This window comes from Ziziphus jujuba, chromosome 5, assembly GCF_031755915.1.
Source record: "Ziziphus jujuba cultivar Dongzao chromosome 5, ASM3175591v1".
Classification (NCBI taxonomy): domain Eukaryota; kingdom Viridiplantae; phylum Streptophyta; class Magnoliopsida; order Rosales; family Rhamnaceae; genus Ziziphus; species Ziziphus jujuba.
In genome coordinates this window covers 12,040,469-12,055,513 of record NC_083383.1, presented here as the reverse complement: position 1 = coordinate 12,055,513, position 15,045 = coordinate 12,040,469, and the positions used below count along the sequence as shown (strand labels likewise).

The 15,045-nt window shown below is 37.3% G+C and overlaps 1 protein-coding gene across 2 annotated transcripts; it reads right to left on the bottom strand.

The window, feature by feature from the left end:
• Positions 1–278: 278 nt before the first annotated feature.
• On the bottom strand, positions 279–14,095 carry LOC107420964 (acetyl-CoA carboxylase 1). Of its 2 annotated transcripts, none has more exons than XM_048476368.2 (32): positions 13,613–14,095; positions 12,360–12,755; positions 11,797–12,003; positions 11,543–11,704; positions 11,227–11,319; positions 11,017–11,112; positions 10,632–10,805; positions 10,354–10,447; positions 10,071–10,258; positions 9,923–9,973; positions 9,748–9,787; positions 9,367–9,491; positions 9,156–9,272; positions 8,993–9,067; positions 8,858–8,914; positions 8,600–8,704; positions 8,136–8,222; positions 7,830–8,021; positions 7,569–7,757; positions 7,266–7,376; positions 7,087–7,173; positions 6,817–6,993; positions 6,466–6,543; positions 6,246–6,368; positions 5,806–6,075; positions 5,385–5,725; positions 4,843–5,080; positions 4,407–4,744; positions 4,104–4,317; positions 3,125–3,301; positions 859–3,012; positions 279–769 (listed from the first exon to the last, which is right to left on the bottom strand). In XM_048476368.2, the coding sequence occupies exons 2-32, from the start codon at positions 12,732–12,734 to the stop codon at positions 713–715; spliced, it is 6,792 nt and encodes a 2,263-aa protein (XP_048332325.1). In that variant the 5' UTR covers positions 12,735–12,755; positions 13,613–14,095; the 3' UTR covers positions 279–712. The 2 variants fall into 2 exon arrangements, with proteins under 2 accessions (XP_048332325.1, XP_048332326.1); XM_048476369.2 differs by having other exon boundaries at positions 12,360–12,735.
• Positions 14,096–15,045: the final 950 nt, after the last annotated feature.

The window sequence follows — 15,045 nt, the reverse complement described above, 5'->3', positions numbered from 1 at the left end:
ATTGCCTTTTTCACTTTCCAACACAGCTTATTCCGCTGCTAAACAATATATTGTAGCTTTTGTAGAATCCAGTCATATACAATATGATTGTTTGTTATTAATATATATATATATATTTTTTGTATAATTATTTTAATTATTGTTATTATTATTATTTTTTATCCTTTTCTTAACTTTAAATGAAATGAGACTGTAACATAAAGATATATGATACTGCGACGAGTAGCTCTCTACTTCCCCTTGTCAAGTTCACATAAGAATTTTAGAATGATTCGAGATTAAGCAACGCACAAAGTAATAGTCAGTATGAATTCACATTCAGTAGTTGAATAAACAATACATATTACATTTAAATACAAAAAATATATATATTTCAAGACCTTTTATTTAGAATCGAATCACCGAATCCTCCTTACATGAAACTTACGACTAGGAGCTTGCTAGTGCTGGTTTTTTTTGCCTCCGGGCACTGGAAATCTATTTCCTTATACTTTTTCACTCTTAGCATAATTTACACTTCAAAGGAAAGACGGGAACTGGTGCAAAAATACCCTCCAACAATTTAAAAGAAGCGATTTCGTTGTAAAATGTGGAAGAGGCAGATGAACAACAAGCAATGGGTTATCCAAAACCTCACCGTTATTCAACCAGCACTAAGCACAAGGCAAGTTATGGGGACCATAACTGCATGTGAACATCCAACTATCCAAATTTAACTGAGCACCTTGCGGAGTTCATCAACCAATTGCGCACGGCTTGATGGCTCCACCTGCATTTAATAGAAACAATCACATCCAAAATTCCAAAAGTAAATAAAAGAATGCTTGAGAAGGAAGAAATCATTATCTGATGGCTTACGTTGCTTAGAAGGGCAGCAAGACCTTGAGGTAGAGCTTGCAAATCTGTAGCTGAGTCACCAATATTTGTTAGTTGAAGCAATACCTTCTGGACCCGCAGTTCTTTTAGTTTACTCTCATATTTTCCTGAATCAGCCTTCCATTTAAAGAAAGTTTCATCGTCCAACCAAGCATCTTCTCTGCCTCTTGAAATGTCAGAATCCAAAAACCATTTAACAATCAAGTCCTTTGCAGATTTATGGGACAGCTGTTCACCGGCGGCATCAATCACAGTCTTGATAAGTGACTCCTCGGAAATTCTCCTACGTAATCTCCTATAGAAGAAAGACCTGCAATTGCCCCAGGCCAGAACTTCTCTGATTACCCCTTTTGCAGCCATCCTCAGGGAAGTATCCTGCAGTTCTGCAAATTTAGTTGCTATCTGGGTATACACAGGCAAAAGCTGCTTTTCACGGGCTTTTATCTGCTGTTGTAGGGATTCAACCAACCCATGCGTTCCACCACTCTTGGCTTCCCGAAGTTTTTCCTTCAGATTGATCAGCTGTTGATCAAGCCTGCCCATGCACTCCAGCAACTCCTTTGTCCTAAATTTGATCTCAATCATACCTTCTGGCTCAAGGACATTACCTTTAGCTGTGTGATCAGCATACATTTCAATATGATCTGAATTAATCCGACTGTCCACGACAACCCATGCCCCACCTCGGAGCTCACCCATCATGGGGATGTACACAAAGACGGGCTGTTTGTAGGTTCTGAGGTTCTCCACAATTGTTGATCCAGCCTGAAGGATCCCTTCAAAAAGATCCCTCTGCCCACCCGAAAACCCTCTCCAGTTGGCGAGAATGAAAAGTGGGAGCTCTTCTCTATCGAAGTCCATTAATGCTTGGGCTGTCTTTGTTGCAGAATCAGGAAACCATACTTGCCCAGCCTGGGGAACAACTCTTTCATGGGAATCAAGCTGTCCAGGATCAGCAGGTATAACTTGCATCACTGTCTGTGTCTCAACAGCAACAATTCCGACAGGAATTCCTCCAAGCTTCGCTCTTCCTGTAACAACAGTCCTTGCCCAGCCTTCTAGCGTTTCAACAAAGCTATCCTTATCAAAAATACCTCCCATCCACTTCCCATTACCATCAGGAGCACCAGAAATAGCTGCACGAGGATCGCATGAATTTTCAGGGAAGTACTCAACAGGCCTTTCTGGAGGATCCAAAGGATGTGAAATGGGGAGTGGACCACCTACATATTGAGGAACATAGCTTAGCCACTTCAGAATTGCAGATATCCCCTCAAGATCATCTGAAACAGTGAGATGGACGACCCCATTTGTCGCCATAATTTTAGGTCCACCTAATTGCATGTGTGAGCTGTACACCTCTCGGCCAAGGAGTTTGTTCAAAGCAGAGAAACCAGTTAAAATTATGGGCTGATCAAGCCTCTGTATGCACCGCATCCCTAGCCGAGCAAGATAAGCTCCTATTCCAACAGTTCTACCAGTTACATAAGTCAAGGTAAAGGTTTCCTTGTATGCCCTTGAATATGCGCCAGCAATTGCCCCACTTCCAGTCAAATTTTCAACCCCCAAGCCATCCTCTTTCCCAACAATAGTATCTATGACCCATCTGGTTTCTCCACTTGTGAGCTTTAATTCATGTGCTATCACAGATGATCCAATCTGAGCATAATCCTCAGGGGTTAAGTATACATACTGAAAACCACGCTCAGGGCTTGATTCATCAGACCATCCAACTTTAAAGCAGGATTTGACTTCTTCAGCTACGCCGATACGGGCACCAGAGTTTGCTGCCAAATAAATTAAAGGCAATTTCTTAGCACAGGCAAGTTCACTAACTGCAAGGAAGAATGCATCCTCCCTTGGGCCAAAGGACCCTGCTCTAAAAGTCACATCATTTGCAACGATCAATATTGTCCTTCCAGAATTGAACTCGGGAGTTGACATCTCTAAAAACCAGGCCACCATACCAACATCATTGAGCCCAGGTGCACGCTCTACTGGAACAAGAGGAGTACCCCAGGAGCCTTTCTGATCAGCAAATTTGAGCTCTGTTACTTTGAGAATAGCTTTATCCTTGGGTTTCTTAAGAGCAGGTGACTGGGATGCCCATGACTGTTCCAGCGCTGTCTCAAAGGCCTGCAGGCAACATTTCTCATTAGATGTTTAATAGTATCCATACACCATGGTAGAACACTAAAGAAGAGTTGGAAAGAAAGGGAGAATACAAAATCTATAATGCAGCACTCACCAGTGGAAAATCATAGCAGTAAGTGGTATTGTTTTTCCGGGCAACCAGACGTTTCCGATCAAGAACTCCCAGAGGCTGATACTGTGCATTCACTGCTATACCATGAAGAGGACCCCGTACAGAGATTGAATGGTAGACCACTTTATGTTGATTGGTATCCTCTAATTCTCTATATACCTGAATGTTTATGTTTACCAATAATAGAATTAAAACCATATGCACACCATCGCATAGAGAATAGATTTCAAATTCCCATATTTTGTATACTGGTATCAAGAATTCTACACATTCAACTACATTCCTAATAGATGACCTTTATAGCACTAGTTAAACAGCTAATCTCTCTTTCTTCTTTACATTCCTAAACTATGACCTTTATAGCACTAGCAAAACAGCTAATCTCTCTTTCTTCTTTAGTTTTAGGGTCAGTACTACCATTTACTAGCAGTTCAAAAACTAATGACTCATTCTTTTAGGTCTTTTCCATAGAAATTATTGCATGCTTGTTCTTTTGTCTATTGGTCAGTGTAGATCATCAGTTTTCTGTTAAAGGTGTGCTTACGAAAAGATCTTACATTACAAACACAATGTATGCAAACATAATTGGAAATTGCAACATTCTGTTGGTTACCTCTCAGCAAAACTATGCTGAGCAACAGTGTGTGTGGAAGTGTGTTTTTTTTTTTTTTTTTTTTTTTTTTTTTTTTTTTTTTGTTAAAACATAAGTGCTAGATTCAACTTAATTACAAAGTTGTGAATTCATGCTTATGACTATCAGTCAACTTTCAGTCTATAACCTGTTTTATTATGTTGAGTTTACGACTTAGGCTGCATGCTCAAACTAAGTTTATGGTGCACAACAACACATCATTGATTGGTAGGGAGCCATAGGGCCACCATTTTGTCTTCCTTTGCAAACCAAAAAAGGATCTAATAAGGTGTGGTTGTGAGGAAACATTTTCTTAAACAATAAACTTACATGTACGGTGCAGGTGTGACCGGTCACATTTGTTACAACAACCCTCCAAGCACCATTCACCTGTCCAGAAGATTCCATCCAAAGCTTCACTTCCCACTCACAGACACCTAACCTGTGCATTCTTACACCGACAGATGCATGAATTTCACGTGCCATTTCTTCTAAAATTGCCTCAACTGCAGTTTCTTCTACTTCAGCATCTACATCAACTCTCCTGTCACAATATTTCAAACGTGAAAACCCAAGTTCACCATCTTATCCTAGGAAGTCAAAGAAATGGAACAAGAACTTGGACATCATTACTTGTTATAAGGTACAAGATCGCCTATTTGTTGCTCATGTAAGATATAAAGGTACATATGAGCATGGTCAGCCTTGACAGTAGCATTGTGTGAATTAAGTTCCAACTCCTCCATTGCAGTCATTAAGGACCGCAAAATGCTCCTTGAAGTAAATGGAATATTCCATTGTGTTTCAAGCCCCTGATGTGCTGTAAACCCATCCGTTGTAGTCGGCTGCCTGACAAGTGTTCTGAGAAACATCCTTTGGATCGGTAGTGGCTTGTCTACAACAGTATACAAGTGCCATTGCCGGTCCCTGGATGGTGTATACCGGATGTTCTCATAGCCCTTAAGCTTGTCCTGTATCACCCAAATAAGAAAAAATGATTCATGAATTTCAGACCAAAGGTGCTGGTGCACCTAGAAACATTATTTGCTAGATCCATAAGACAACTAACCAATTCAAGGTATATGGATAGAGGAGGTTCCAGATGACGCAATAGAGGTTCTTCCTCATAATAGTGCTTCTCTGATGACCAGTGGAAGGAGTGCCTCATAGGGGCACGCCCTTCATCCCTCTGTATGATGCAACTAATTACCCCAACCCCTGCACTGCGTAGACTGGACACTACTCCTTGCTCTTTAAGTATTTTCGCCAACTTGTTAATTCTCTCTTGGGCCTGATCCTCATCACCACTGCAAAGCATCATAGGAAATGCTCATCAAGAAGATAATATTTGTATGTTTTATCATCAGATTGATAGTCAGAAATCTAGCCTATCAAGCATTTGTTACAGATAATTACTAGAACTATTCATTATACAAGAGAGTGTCATAATTAGTTGAAACATGTACAAATCCAATTTTACAGATGCTGGAGTAAATGAATCTCAAATTATAAAGTTTTTACTAACAATTGATATTGAATTCTCAAGGTTTCATCAACTATTTAACTCGGAGTAGCATATCTTAACACATAAGAAAAGGGCAGGTACTCTACCTATCCTGAAGTAAACTCATCTGATTGTTGATACCAACCAATGCGATATGCATCATATTGCCATAGCTATCTGATTCTGAAGATCCATTTGGAATTGCATCATGGAGGTTATGAGTTGCTTCCCTTAATGCAGCACTAATAATTGCTGGCAAAAATTGGAGAGATTTGATAATAACCATGACTCCCCATTTTCTCTCACTGTGTTTTTCAACCAATGATTTATCAGACATTTCATCTTCATTCTCATGTCTAGTTTCATTATGCTCTTCCAGAAACTCCCATGAAGCAATAAGTCCAGATCTGTGCCACTGCATCCTGACACTCCCTTTTACAAGATAGGGCTGATGGCATAGACAAAGTTAAACAAGGAATTAATGGAAAGGAAATAAGCTGAAAAGAACAAGTGTTTAAACCCTGATACCTGATATAATCGACGGACATAAGTCTCCACAACCCGCCTTTGAAGGGTGTGATCACTATGAACAAAAAGACCTACAAGAGCATCTTCAACTGCCAAAGGGGCACTAACAAGAACCTCCATTCTTTCATTAATGGCACTTTTCCTCTTGGGAGTATCCATATTCTCACCATCCTCAGTAAACATCTCCAATTCAGAAAGGCTTCTGGCAATATTAGAACGTAGTTCACTGAGTTTTGTTTGCTCCAGTAGTTGACTTGCCCTTAGTGCCAACTGCGTAAACATATCAGCATGCAACTATGTTTATAACTTTAAGATTGAGGAAGCAAAAAGAATAAGGTCTCACTGCAAGAGGCATGGGAAGAAGATATCTATAATAGATCACGTGTTAAAAAACTTAATTTTTATGCTTAACATTAACATTCAGTGCAACAGCCACCAACCTCGGAGTAATTTGTATGGTTAAGTGTAGAGAACCTAATTAGTTTATCCCTATAGGCAGCAGGATTAGGATAAACCAGTTGTTCCATGAGTTGTAGTATCAGCTTATTTTTACTTTTGACACCCTGCAAGGTAAAAGACAAATAGTACAGGTGTAAAATACCTTTGATAGAAAAAACCCTGGAAATGGTACTTCAACCGAGAATCTTGTCATTTTCTTACCTGATGAGAAAGCACAATGTCTACAACCTTCAAGAGATCTTTTTTGTATTGAAGTCGAAGTCGTTCAATTACATCAGCCTGAAGAAATGAAAGCACACCAAATGAAGATACTGACAAGCAAAATAGTGATAGAAAAACAACTTTCATGTTTTGGAGTCAGCTTCATTTTTCAAATACTTTTATAAGCATTTATATGCATCACATATAGGAAAAAAAACCAGTTCCAGAAAGAAAGTCAAGTCAGAGCAAAAAAACTAAGGACAGAATGGCAAGCAAACAAGAATTAGGTATATAAACAAGTTATTATGCTTCAACTTATGGCAAATCTTAGATCCATGGGAACATAGGTACCTGAATGTGGTCGCTGAATAATTCTTCAACTGACAAATACTCTTCGAAAAGGGACTGAACAATAATACGGGCATGACTTTCTCTTCCACCCTCATAAGACTTCACAAGGCTCATCAAAGGTTCAATAAGCCTTTCTTGTGCTCCTTTTTCTTTTTCCGAACACGAAGATAGATGGGCCTATAGAAAAATGGCAATGCCCTTAAATGTACAGTAACACTAGGACTGAAAAGAAGAAAGAAAAAATTTAACATGACTGAGACAGGAACTCACTTCAAGAATTCCCCGCAATAGTTTGGCAGGGAAGTCAACATTCTGGGTGCTAGGAATTCCCTCAAACTCCTTAAACTTTGACTCCAACTGGTAAATTCATATAGAATAAAATACATGTATTAAGACACCGCTGAAAGAATCAACCAAGGAAGAAAGAAAGGCACAACATTTTTAATTACCTCATTTTTAAGATCTTTTGGAAGACGGGTAGCCAGAACAGACAAGCACTCTTGCCATTGAAGGAAAGGGAGTTCAGGACTATCAAGGCAGTTGAGCAAGTTTTGCACCACCTGAGATAGATATAAACTATATGACTAAGAAGTTTAATTTACAAAAATTTAGTTTTGACTCCATTTTCCACCAAGTGAAATCATATATTGTATAAAAATGGATATTTATGTGAATAGACTACAGATTTAAACTAAATTTCAAAATCTTTCTTTAACTCTTTTATGTTGAAGTGAAGAGAAGGAAATACTCACTTCATCAATGTTATGCTCGTAACCAGCAAGAATCATTTGAGCTGAATTTAAACTTGCTGCACATCTCTGATGAACTTTACCAGAAATTGCTGTTGGAGGCCCCACGAGAGGGAAGCTCCCATTGAATGGTTCTGCTTTCCTCACAGCCGAAGGATCATCTAGCTCAAGCCTTGCTATAAGTTCACCAGCCTGCATAAATGGTGGCCATTTAAATAATATGAAAACCTGAATGTTTTAACTTTCTTTTGAAACAAAGTTTACCTGCATTGCTTGACCTTCAGACATTTTAAACTGGATAACTCCGGAAGCAGGTGAAAGTAGAGGCATACACATCTTCATAACCTCAACCTCAGCATATGGTGAGTCAGCATCGATATGACTACCGTCAGGAATCAAATACCTTAGCAATTTGCATGGTGTCTCCGCTACTAGCTTAGATGGATCATGATCATTCTGGATACAACAAATAATTCTATTAATATCACCCACTGAAAGAAGTGTTTCTTTAAGGAAATTAAAAGGCAAAATTATTGGGAAGATATTGAGGATGAAGAGAACTTAGGGTACCTGAAGCAAGCAAGTCCTTCCATCAATGAGAAGGCGAGTTCCAGCTGCTTCTTCCTCTGCATATATGACATGACTGTTTCCATCCAACTGTAACAAAATTGGTTCTCAATCAGTAATTTTGAAATCCAGGGACACATTGACACTTCACCATTTTAATAACCATAATTATCTAAAATATATAACTTAGCATTTGTTGATATTGGCTGTTTCAATACACTGTTATTATTGTTTATCTGGTGATTTGATATCAGCATATTGCATCTCCGGCATTGGATGCCATTAATGAGTACTTTCAAAATCATATGCATTTTACAACAGCTGATAAATTATAGTTTCACACAATACGTATTGAATGTTGGATCACAAAACTTCATGCACATTCCATAGCCAATTATTAGAGAAAATGGATAATACACACAGTGGAGCTACAAAATATGGATGTAGGATGAAATATTAATACTTGCCTGCATCAATAAACCTCCATCACGTAAGGTATGTATCTCTGCTTCAATCTCTGATTGATTCATCCTCAATCTATAGCTTCCTGGTCCACCCCTTACCATGTCAATCTATTCAAAAAAATTTCATATGTTGTATCGATATATCAGTTGACATTATGAGCCACAAATCGCCCAAAAAAAAAAAAAAAAAAGAAAAAAAAAGAAAAAAAAAAAAGAGGACAAAAACCCACAACTATTTTAGAAGACAACATCTATACATACCGTGTATTTGCTCCCTTCAATGTTCAAGGACACTTGTGAGTGAACAAGAGATATATGCTGCAAAAGAAATTGACTATTAATCAAAATAGAAACTTAAAACCATGTATTTAAGTTGGGTATTCTTTACCACTATACCTTAGGTGGTATTTGCCCCTTTTCAAGATATCCCACATAATCTGAAACCATTGCTGCACTGCTAGCAGATGCTTTCTGAGTTGAACACAATAGAAAGTTAACTGATGTATTTTACAACAAAAGACAATGGAAAATCAACTATTACTATGATCAGTGTGCTTACGAAGAGTGCCCCTCCAACTACAGAGAGATACCAAGGGGGTCTTTCTGCTCGTACTCGCATAGCTATTCTACTATCCAACCAGCCTGTATGAATTTTATTTTCTCTGTAGTCTGCAGCCTGCAGAATATTTATTCTTGTGTTACTTGACAATTCTTGAAAGATTCTATTTTTCTCTTTTAAGAAGTTTGTATTAAATCTGTGTGAAGTTTACATGTAAAAGATCAATTGTGTAATCCACATTTGTACGAATTTCTCCCCGAATTTGAATTTCCTTCAGCCCGAGAACCATATTTGCAATAGCTAGAGCCCTGGACTCGCCAAATGCAAAAACATGTCCTGAAGTATGATTAAAGACTTAGAAACATACATAGATATGATGCATTCAATACACGAACAGAAAAAACTTTTTTTCCTTACAACACATTTTATAGAACAGCAATCTTTTACACCTAGAAACAATCAGACAACTGACTACAAAAGAGTAAGCAATTCTCTTTATGAAACTATTACACATTACTTCACTGTTTAAAATAATATACAGTTAAGGTGAGAAAAAAACATTAAAGATTTTCTACTCTAAGGAGCCACTTACCAAACTGAGAATCTGAGAATTCATGAATTCCTCCTCCAGACTGCAAAATGATTATGCCCATTAGAATTCACTTTGACAATTTGATATGCTTAGCCATGGGAGGAGAGGGAGAGGCGCAGAGAGATAGAGAATTTGACTCAAGTCCACATCCACATACAAATACAAAATATATTACCTTAACAGAGAAGTATGCCCAAACATTTGGCTTGCTCTTAAAACTCAACTCCTGCAATGGTGTTGAAACTCCATATAAGTTCACGGTAGCCAAAAGAGAGAGAAAGAGAGAATTTACAAGTGAGACGAAAGAAATATTCATAACTAACCTGTACTTTCCCACTAGTAGGCTTAAAGCCATCATCAGGGTCCTCACTTGTAACACGAACAGCAACACAATGACCTTTCGGCCTTGTGGATTCTGCCTTATCAAAATCAAATGGGGTGGCAACAGCTGACATCTTTCGCCAAGCATCATATCCACCACCATGTTCAATTCCATAAAACCGTCTTATCTCTATTTGAATTGGTAAACAAAGAATGTTAAAATCTCAGACTTTGACAAAGTAAATAGAAAATTTTCAAGAGATTCAAAAACTTATAATATCATACCAGGAATTTGCCAAAGAGGGATGCCCATCCCAACCACAACTTGGGCTGCCGGAAGATTTATTTCAGCAATCCACTCAGTCACAGGATGCTCTACCTATATCAGATTAATATCATAGGACATTCAGTTGCATCCAATAAATAACATGTTTAAGAAACGAAAACAAAAAGATCTGCAATCTATCTTCAACAAAGAGATTTAGATTGTTCATAAAAATAATATATACTAGCTAAAACGAGGATAAAATGGACCAAATTTGAGGTTCAAAGCAGTACACTACCTGTAACCGAGGGTTGAGCTCTAAGAAATAGTACTCTCCAGTTTCCATACTGTACAAATATTCAACAGTAGCAGCTCCAACATAATTAACACATTTAGCCAACCTTCGAGCTGCCTGCTCTAACAATTTTACCGTCTCTAGAGGAGCAACAGTTATTGGACCCTCCTCAATAATCTACATAACATAGATTAGCAAAGACTAGATCACTGAGAGGAACCATTTTTAGGATGATATAACGCACTTGATTAGTTTTAGAAAAGAAAAATGAAAAATTAGAGGTTAAAAGAAAGTATCTTAATTCCTGATAAACGCCCTAGTGAAGATTTAAGAAATTTACCATTGCAGGATATGCTTCATAAGTATAACATCTCATAAATAAGCTTACCTTCTGGTGTCGCCTTTGAATACTACAATCACGGCTATGCAAAGCTGCAACATTACCATACTGATCACACAGTAACTGGACTTCTAAGTGTCGGCTCTGCAGAATATTGCCAAGACAAGAGAATGAAACAAATTGCCAAAATTGATCAAAATGAAATCTTAACTCCAACAATCATGATCAAGGGGATCAGAATACAGCAACTCATCTAACCTGGGATGCGACCTTCATTATAAATATTGGAGAACCCGGAACTTCACCCTGAACTTGCTTGAACAATGCCCTAACTTCATCATCATTATGTACCTAGAAAATCAAATGAAAGCATAAGTAACCCCATTTTGGAGATATATATAAATAAAACCAAATCATACTCCCAAATCTGATAGTTAACTTAGTCATTATACCTCTCTGATAAATTACATATATATTCTCAATGCATAAATAACAACTTAAAATTTTACAATTTTATCCAATTGAATGAAATACAATGTCAGAGAACTGTAGTATTTTCACGAATAAAGCAAACCTTTCTTATGCCTTTACCACCACCACCCCATGAAGCCTTGATCATTGCTGGGTAACCAACAACTTGACAACTAGCAATTGCTTCCTCTGTTGTATAAACACATGCTTCCCTATATATATCATCTGGGATGGTAACCAAGCAACTCTCTGGAGGAATTTTAACCTGGAAGATACATATAAAGAATATTAGATATTGAATGACCCAATATATATATATATATATATCTGGCACAATTTTTTGGAAAAAAATTTTACATGTGAACCACTCCATGGAAGGGTGGGCACTTCTGCTGCTTGAGCAATTAACGATGAACCAATTTTATCTCCTAATGCTGCCATAGATATAGCTGGTGGGCCCAGAAATACAATCCCTTTGGCATTCAATGCATCTGGCAACTCAGGGTTCTCAGATGCATGGCCCCAACCAGGCCAAACTGCATCAACATGTGTTATCTCTGCCATCTGCATAAAAGCAATCTCTCAGAACCATTTAAAAGGTGATCTTTCCAGAATTGGATTATCAAAACACCAGATTCATGAACTAAAGAGAAAAAACCTGAACCAAATAGACCCTTATTTTCTCAATTCAGAACTTTGCAGTTGCAATACAAATTAGTAGTGACATAAACATTCATACTAATATTCATTACACGGAACAGCTAATTATGACCAATCAAACTTACCAAATTTCTCCAAGCCAGAAAGTATCCTTAGAATTTAGCAGAATTTCTATTAGTACTATCAAATTATGAAATACAAACAAGAAAAGGTAGAAATTCAAACTATGTACCATATTATGTGGTACTTAGCATTCATACCTCTACAATGAGCTGTACGTTTGCATAGTTATTGTTGTTGGTTCCACCAGGAACTTCCACAAACTGATCAGCAATTCTAATATGTTCAGCATTGATTCTCATATCCTCTGGTGTAGCCATGGCCACCAACAAGATTGCTTTCTCCGTCCCAAATGTTTCATAGGCCCATGTCCTCACACTGCGTATAAACTTGACAGCTGCCATTCCATTGTTTGCAATCAAAATACTATGGATTGGCTTCTTCCCTCCAAGGGCATGGCAGAATTCATCTACTTCAAATATAGTAGCAGGATGCCTGATTGGAACTACTCCGTTTGCATACCCATTTCCACGCCCAAAGCTACCCATTGCTGAAATCCTTTGGGCTTCTGACATGCTGCACCACCACAAGTTTACCTGATCAACAGCTCTGGTAATTAATTATAAGGCAATATATAGAAAAAGATAACTGCTACTCAATTCATTATGTATCTCAAATAACTTTTTAGATAAATTATATAATAACTGCAATACCGAACTACGTTTTCTATAAAGATCTTGAAAAGGAAATCAAATCTACGAAATTATACTAAAAAAACAACAAACTTTTCCGGTTACACTTCAGGCTGCGTTTGGTCATGCAGAATCAGTGTCGATAGGTAAAATCTGATTCCATGCCGTTAGGAACTTTTCTTCTCTGTAAACTTGCACTACTGAACTTTTTATCCATATAATTAAGCTTTTATAAAAATTCCATCCATATAAAAATTGGAGCTTCAATTTTCAGTTCTAAGTGACAAACGCAGCCTAAGGGTAATGTTCTTAGATGCAACATGACATAAACATCTATTGCAACGGAAAAAGCACAACCCAAAAGATTAAAGTAGGCATTTTTTAAACTCCATAAACTTTTTCAAGCTAAAGCAAATAAACAAATGGATAAAAATTCAAACTTTACACACACACGCCAAAAAAAAAAAAGGCAAAAAAGGTTCCCCAAACCTCACCCCAAGCAAAGACTATCTCAGAAAAGTGTAAACCACCCCGAATAAATATAATCCCAGTTAAGAAAGGATGTTGAAACCCACTTTCGAACTATAATTAAACTAGCTTTCTCGGCATGAAAAACACTAATGTTCAAAACAAATCAATACACAAAAGAATATTAAAAAAAAAAAAAAAAAAAAAAGCACATACACAACACAACCCGAAAACAAAAACTACCAAGAAAACAATTTCCAGAACGAGAGAAAACAACAAAATGGGTCGCAGACCTTGAGGAAGAGGATAAAAAAGGGGAAGTGAAATCTTCAAAAAGCCTTGATCAAAATTGATATCTGAGTATCAATCATTACGAATCAGGAAACAGTATAAATTGTTGAATGAGAAAAAAACACAGTAGCCAAAAAAACAATGTGTTGGGTTTGGTTTGTAAATGCGCAGCGAATGTGATCATACACAGAGACCGCCACTTGGGGGAGAGAGAGAGAGAGAGAGAGAGAGAGAGTTTATTAAGTGTTTAAAGGAAATCGCAGAAAGGGTAGGTGTGAATTTGAGCTTGGGAGAAGAGGGCTGTGGTTCTTTAAATTTTTAACGGCTTTAATGAGTCCTGCACGTGGTACCTGCCCCTGCCACACCACCTTTTCCTTTCTCTGTAGTAGCTCCCATCTACCCCATTCTTCTCTCTCTCTCTATTTTCTCTCTCTTTCTCTATCAATTTCTCTCCTTCCAAATGACTAATTAAAAAATAAAAGTACGGATTGGTTTCTAATTCTATTACCTCTCCAATCCTTTTTCCCTTTTTTTCTTTTTGGGTTTAACCAAAACTATGTTCTCTGTTTTATTCCAGAAGCCTGTAAGTCACCACGGTACGAAACCAAACCCATTACATCATGAAAAAACCAGTTTCGTTTGATTTAGAGAAAAAAAAAAAAAATCCTTAGACTGTGAGTTGGGTGGCGTCGTCCACCAACCCTTCTTCTCTTTTGTTTTTTCAGATGGGGTCAAATTCTCCTACTTCTTCAATAAGAAATTGTATTTATGTAAAAAAAAATATATATTTTGTCAACTAATCCAATTACATATCTCCATCATGATGTAAGAGATGGAAACGCATAGCTCTTTAAGTAACTCTTTTTCATTTTTCATTAAATAGGGAGATAAGATTTACAGGTGGACTTTTTGATGAACAAAAACAGAGGATATTAAGTATGCATGATGGGGTTGGGTTTGTATGGTTGGGAGTTAGGTCCATCCATGCCATCCTCACCTCTCTTTTTCCTTCTTGGTCTATTTGTTGTGTCTTTTTGGTTTTAGCTTTTATTTGATATAGAAATATAAAAATAAAAAATAAAATATGGGTCATGGCGGATTCGCTTTGCATCCATCATTCAATGAAATGGTTTTCTTGAGTGAAGCCGTTTGACTATTTAATCATGGTTGGCTTTTTTGATGATTATCCAATTTTTTTTAAAAAAAAAATTGCGACTTTTTAAGAAATAAATTATTGGATTAAAGAGAGCATGATCTAAGCTTTACTGGGCCTTGGATTTCGAATTTTTAACTGTTTGATATAATATGCAAAGTTACCACCTTTTATTGGTCCATTTAGAGCTACCAATTCTAAATTGCCTTTGTAAGAAACCGAGTATGCGTCCTTATTATTCCTTTTCTTGGAAATACCTAGAAATTAGGTTGTTTTTGTTTT